This window comes from Stegastes partitus, unplaced genomic scaffold, assembly GCF_000690725.1.
Source record: "Stegastes partitus isolate 25-593 unplaced genomic scaffold, Stegastes_partitus-1.0.2 Scaffold26, whole genome shotgun sequence".
Lineage (NCBI taxonomy): Eukaryota > Metazoa > Chordata > Actinopteri > Pomacentridae > Stegastes > Stegastes partitus.
This window is the reverse complement of record NW_007577757.1, coordinates 1,180,553-1,187,509: the sequence shown is the minus strand read 5'-3', so window position 1 is coordinate 1,187,509 and position 6,957 is coordinate 1,180,553. Positions and strand designations below refer to the sequence as shown.

Below are 6,957 nucleotides of genomic sequence, written 5' to 3'. Positions count from 1 at the left end.
GTGTGTGCATGTGTGTGGATCATGGCTACATGCTATATATGTATGTGCTGGAGGCAGTCTTATTCTAGTGCAGTATTATTCTACAGGGAGCTGATAAGACAGTGAGTAACCAGACTCTACTATGAAGGCTTGTTGTCTGCTGGTCTTTACTCTAGCAACAACACACAGTTAGCAAGTGTTTTCCCTGCAGCTGCTCTCCCCTGCTGTGCACCCTCTTCGATGCTTAGGGACAGCACGAGTCTATGTACCAGGCCTTAACCCTTCACAAATATACAGTTAACACTTCTCTGAGAACAGACTTTCACTATTAAGCTACTGTACCAAGTTAATAAACTATTGCCAAGGGCAGATACAGCAGCAATATTCAGATTTACCAAGTCATTAAATAATGGTTTAATGGACAGAGCTAGTATACACAATAATAATATGATGTTTCAAATGGCAAATCCGCGTTGACTAACTCTATGTATTGGTAAGGCTAGCAAAAAAATATTTTTCTTGTGTATTTTAAACATGTACAGTATAATATGATCTATAAATTATACATTTCTACTGCAGTACTACCTACTTTGTTGTAAATAAATAAAGAGTAGGGTGCTACCCAAACCATGAGACTGAACCCCTTTCTATCTAACAAAGCCTGTGTTCTGCTTGCCTGCCTGCCAGACCCAAACCCACACAAAAGGATCCTTCTGCCACCGCTGCTATTGTTCCTGCCTGCTGCCTTCATTGCCTCACACTGTTGCAGTCTGGATGGTCATAGTCACACACCCTGGCAACACATACATTCTTAGGCACACTAAACAAGCATCCAGAGAAGAGCTGGAGCAAGACTGACAAACCTAAAGTGGATCTGTGTAGATAGGTAAGTAAAGCACTACTCGTGACCACATTATAGATTAGCTCAATGGGTAGGACAAAACATTACCACTTCCAGATATATAATAGAAAATTATAATAGCATAATGTAAAATATGAGCATGTAAAATTATAAGGCCCTTCAGAAAAAACAATCTTTACTCTTTTTGCCAATGCTGAATCACTGACCTAAGAAATTAGTGTTTAATGTTTGCAGTGGCATGTTATATGTTTGAACAGGACTGTACGTGACTAAAAAGTGATAATTTTGCAATTTGTTGATAGACAGCATTCTGCATACACACAAAAATCAGCTGGCACTGATGCACAGACTTACCCACGCATGTACAGGTTGGGAACTCTGCCTGCAGATCCTTTGAAGGAGTATCCAGCAAGCTCTTGGTGGAGCTGTCCAGGTAGCGCAAAGGAGACTCTAGGAAGCCTTTGAGAGATGGAGAGGAGGGCAGACTGTCCTTGGTTGGTGTGTCATCTTCAGAATAGCACGTGGTGGACAGTACGGCTATATCACCCGAGGCTTCAATCTTCATACGTTTCGGCAATGGGGAACATGGCATGCTGAACGTATCCTCCAACGCTCTAGGCTGCTGCTGCCTGTCCAGTATGGCCTCTTGATGCAGAGAAACAGGAAAGGGACCCATATGCTGCTTCTCATCAGGACTTTCTGTGGACACCTGGCTCAAGGTTACTTTACTTTGGGTCCCTGACTCATCCTTGTTGACTTCAATCTCCTGATGGTCTGAATGAGGCGTGGAGCTGGCTTGAGCGGTTGAAACTAAGGGAACCGATTGAGATGTGGATGATGATGTGGGACTGAGGCCCTGAGGACTGATCAGGGATTGATTACCTGGCTTAGGGGCTGTAGCAGTCTCCTCCATGGGCTGACTGGCAGGTGTGTCTGAGGCTGAGTCCCCAAATTCAGCCTCAAACTGGCGGATCAACTCTTCATACTTCGGGTCAATGTTGATGAGACTCTGTAATCTTGAGGTGCTGGATGGAGATGTGGAGGTCACAGGTGTGGTGGTGCTGGTGTTACTGGAGGCCAGGCTGCCTGCTCCTTCTGACCTAACATGAGCTGCAGGAGCCACAGGTGGGGGCAGAGGGCCCATGAGAGCTGGAGTGTTTTCTGACAAAACAGAAACGGTGGAAGAGGGAGTCATTGAGGAGTTGAAAATGGATACCTGAGATTGGGCTGGGGCAGGAAGGCCTGCAGCAGCAGCCTGAGTGGAGTTACTGTGGAAGGGCAGAGAGGGGAGAGGACCTGCTTGCAGGCTGGTCGGGGCTGGGGCTCTGTCAATCATGAGGACCGGTGGTTTTTGTACGGTGATCTGAGTCTGAGGCAGGAAGGTTGGCATGGAGGCTTTCTGCTTGGTCTTCTTGATGATTATCTGTTTGGGTTTAGGAAGTGGAGGGCCTATAAGCATTCCACTCATAGGTTTAATGACAGGAGATCCTTGGCTGCTTTTTTTCTTCTTGGGTTCCTTGGGCTCCTGTTTGATGGCCAGATGGGACAAACTTTCTGCATCCATCTGTGGCCACCACTTTTTCAAGTTTTGGCAAGCCATAGGTGCATGTGGGCCTGGTGCTCCAAAGCCAGAGGAGTGGTTAGAGAAGAGGTTCCTCTTGTAGTGAAGGTGATGTTGCAGAGCTGCCTGAGTGGAGTGGCTGATGGCTGCTTGGCCAGGAGATAGGGGAGTGCCAGGGTAATGCTGACCCTGCTGTTGACCATTAGCCATGCCATACTGTCCCATGGAGGCAGTGTGATGGTAGTACTCACTGGAGTCTGACTCTTGTTTTATTCTGGCCAATGCTGGGTTGTCCTGTGCCTGGATACCCCCATTCTGGTTCAAGCTAAGCTGCTGTACAACTGGAAGCTTGAAAGGAGCATTGCTGAACTTTCCACTGGTGTCACCAAGCAGCTGTTTGAGCTCTGACATGGGGTCTGAGCTACTGTGAGGTGCAGTGGCAAAGTGAGATTGGGGCTCAGACTTCAAACACATCCATGGGTTCCTCTGTTCAGAGCCTCTGCCTGAGCCCTGCTGCCACTGCTGGGGGCTAGGGCTAAAGCCTTGAGGTTTTCCCTGACCTGGGAAGGGAGAGGTAGAGGATGGAAGAGGGGTGGCATGGGGTGGTTGGCCCTGGGACTGGGGTCTGTGGTGCTCACATGATGCCTGCTGGCTGGTGTGTAGGCCTGGAGGGACAGACTGAGACCGCGAGGAAGATGAGTGGGTGCCAGGAGAGGATGGGATCAAGCCAGTGCCATTTGGAGGCTGAGATATGATGTTCTGGGTATGTTGGTGGTGATGGAGGTGACTTTTGTAAAGGGTTTGACCTGGAGGACCGGTAGCTTGTGGACTGGTACCAGATAACTGGGTCAGGGCATCGATCGCAATGGCTGTCTGAAGACTGATGTTCTTTTCCTTGGCTATGGAGAGCACCTGGGGGGAGCAGGGGATTGGAGGTTTAGAGCAGGGCACTTGGTTTGGGTGAGGGCCTTGAGTTACTTGTTGACGCTGGGAGCATGAAGTAGACAGATGGTGGCCGCCGTTCACCTGTTGGGAGGGCTGAGGGTGATTCTGCAAATGGGGTGGCTGTAAATGAGGCTGTACGTGAGGGGGGGCATCAGCCATTTTGTGGGAGCGTTGATCCTCACTGGTTGCTAGCTTAATCTTCTTCTCCAGCCACTCAAGGTAGTCTGGACAGTCAGGCCCATCACAGTTGCAGTTAGGGGGCTTGTGTCCATGTTTGGCTTGGCTCAGTGCTGTCTGAAGGGTGTCCAGGTCTTCTGGAGGTTGGCAGCTTCCCTCAGGAGCCCCTGTAGAAAGTCTGGCATGAGTTCCCCCAGCACCTGTCTCCTGAGTGAACTTCTCATACAGCTGGGCAGTATTAGGCTGCACAAGGAGGCAGGAGGAGGAGGAAGAAGGAGGCAAGGAACCCGCAATAGCAGAAAAAGCAACCAGATTGTGGGCATCCTCCACATTTGCATGGTGGACAGGTTCACCGGGGGTTGTACCACTGCTGCTGCTCCAACATGGCTGCTGTTGTTGGGTGTCACTGACCTTGCCATGTCCTGGCACCCAGCTTTGCCTCGAAGGCACACTTCCTGCCCTCTGCTGCTCTTTTTCTATAGACGCCTCATCATCATTAGGGTAGCGATTCACCCCATTGGCCAGTTCCAGGCTCAGCGCGCCTTCCTGGAGGCGGTCATGTGACCCAATTTCCATCTGGCCTCCACTTCTGGGGCCATCCACTGAAGTGACTTTGTGAACAGTCTGAAAGACAAAAATGGAGCAAGGTTAGTGAGGTTAATAAATTCAAGACTGATGCAAAACGACACACCTATATTGGGATGACTTTGAAATGATGGTCTGAAGTTCTGCATATGTGTTTAATCACTATTTTGGAATAAAATAAATATTTTTCTTTCATACTACAACTTGATGGACTAACAACCAAGTAATACATAACTTTATTACTTTCCTCCCAGTGTTTACCTCCCACCTCACACATAAACACACAGTGCTGCAGGGTGAGGTCGGTAACACTAAGGAAAAGTGAGTTAAACTACTACAGTATTCAGTGGAGTGATTTCACTTCAGGCATATGACACAGCTCCACTGTTGTTAAATGAATGGACACTGCTCCAGATCAGTTGGGCTATGCAAAACAGGCAGTTGGGAGTTAAAACATGTCAACTGTGGAATAACGAGACTGTGTGGCAGAGATGGGGCATTGCATACACACTGACATGAAAAGAAAATGAAATACACTGCAACTTCACTTTCATAAACTGTTCATTTTTTAAATTTAAAAATAAATATATGTAAAACAGCATAAAAATTAGCTGTAAGCAGAGAATAAGTAACAAAAGGGTAAAACTACGCATTTTACTTGGTTGATACTGTAATAAATAGGAGAAGCAAATGTCAAATATATATGTAGTGTAGCTCTTTAGAAAAAGAAATATAAATCTGTTTACATCTGATTATAACATCTTTATGCTCATAAATATGAACGGCTTATCATTAACCAAAACCATACACTGACTAAGTTATTGTTGTCTTTTCTACTGTACACTTGTTATAATTTTCTAAGAAAGCCATTATTGAAATACAGCATGTGTACAATTGCTCATAATAGTCTTACTGACTTTAATTTGGTCTCTTTAGTACTGAAAATGATTTTCACAGCAAATTGCAGCTAAACTAAGAATATGACTGTGTGCAGTGCACAACTCGTTCACACGCTCATGATCACAAACCCGAGATAATGTTCCCCAGAACAAAACCTTAAATGACAAACCTCAAATGACCTGAAAGTCAGAAGATCAGCATGTCATGCTGAGATAATCTGTCGTCTAATAAACAGCATCTTATCTCAGATACAAAGCAGATACAAAGTCAGGTGAACAAAGATCATGAGGTTTATCCGAGAGGCCTGACCTGACCAAGTGTAGAACTACAAATACTGGAATTCTTGATTAAAGTGTGAAGGAAAGTCTTGTATGAATATAGTATGGTGTTTTATTATTACAGTTATTGTAAGGGTATGTGCTAAAGTTTGGTGGCGTGGTTCTACTTTCTTGATGCTCTCACTTTGTTGTATTCCTCAAGCAAAGCACTGAGCTGATACACAGCATTCAAAGCACATGAACACATTCATTTGCAGCAAAATCATAATGTAAAAGGAGTGTGTATGTGTGTGTTGAGAGAGATAGATATAGATTGATATAGATATTACAATAATTGTGTAGAGTTCAGAGTTGGTGTATGCAGGCATGTAGCTACCACAACACTATCCATGACCCTATGTCGAAACATCAAGAGGAGTTAATGAAGACAGAAAGGTGAAGCAAATATTCAGGTCTGACTTGATCAGCATGATCTCTTCTCAGCAGTCGAAAGACCTCAACCTGACTAAAGCATTTTGGAAAAGTTTGAAAAAGGAGAAACATTTTATAGTTATCCAAGTTAAACTCTAAGATGTTGTAAATGATTGAACGGAATAATGTAGACTCTGAAGTTTTGCACAGCTTTTTAGAACTGCTGACAGAGTCAAAGCAAGCTGTAAATCCAGCATATCACTTGAGTCACTATTATAAGACTAACAGGACTCCGGCGACCGCGATGTGTTATTTTTGGACAAATGTGCTACTATGAAAACACCACTCTCTTTGTGCACTTGATTCAAATCATTATTTCAAAGAGCAACTTGCAGGTTAACTTTTTTTTTTTTTTTTACTAACTTTATACTTCATATTTCTTTAAAATCAGCAATTGAAAACTTAAGGCTTGATTTATTATGTTTCACGAGACATAATGGCAATAATTCAGAGGAAAGAGTAGGCACATTGAGCAGTCCTCTTAAAACACTTCGTCATATTACATCACATAATCTGAGTGTGTAATCGTAGGTGGGAAACTGGTCTTTTTTGCTGATAACCTGGCATTTCCCAATTTTCTATCATGGTGATTTATTGTGTTTGTGCAGCTTGCACAAACTCCTGTCGCGACATCTCATTCCACACTTCTCCGAACAACAGGGCGAGCTTTTGTCGCTGGGTGCACTTTCTTACAGGTGAAGACACTTCACCTGTAAGAGACTTGTTCGCTCACTGTAGCCGGAGAATTATGATCCTGGTGCTACAATGGATTTATGGAATGGATGTAAAAGCCAGGACATGTGAGACTGATAGGTGGTTCAGTTCCTTTGGTACACACAGTAGCATTGTCTGGGACTGCTACTGGTGGGAATAATGGTTACAGATCTCAGAGAATTAGCTTGACAAAAATGCAAACTGTGCATTCTAAGTCTTCCTTTATGTGTAAAAACATCTAATAACGGTAGCTCTCTATCACCTCTTTCTCTCTCTCACGGCATATGGTTTATATGAGTATCAATGCTCCAGTATTAAACAGACAATACTAGGTGTGCTGTATTCTATGTAATGCCAAACTTTACGGTACTATGATAAAACGCAACATTAGCTAACTAACATAACCAAGACACCTCCCCTGCTCTCTGCTAGTTCTGATGGCTGTTACTTCTCTTAGTTCTTAACTGTTTCTGGTCTCTACAGCA

The 6,957-nt window shown here is 44.5% G+C and overlaps 1 protein-coding gene across 1 annotated transcript in view; it reads right to left on the bottom strand.

Moving 5' to 3' along the window:
* Positions 1–6,957, bottom strand: part of tet3 (tet methylcytosine dioxygenase 3) — a 36,753-nt gene that overhangs the window by 16,453 nt on the left and 13,343 nt on the right. The window contains 1 exon segment of the mRNA XM_008297725.1: positions 1,196–4,148. Within this exon segment, the coding sequence (XP_008295947.1) occupies positions 1,196–4,148 (2,953 nt within the window).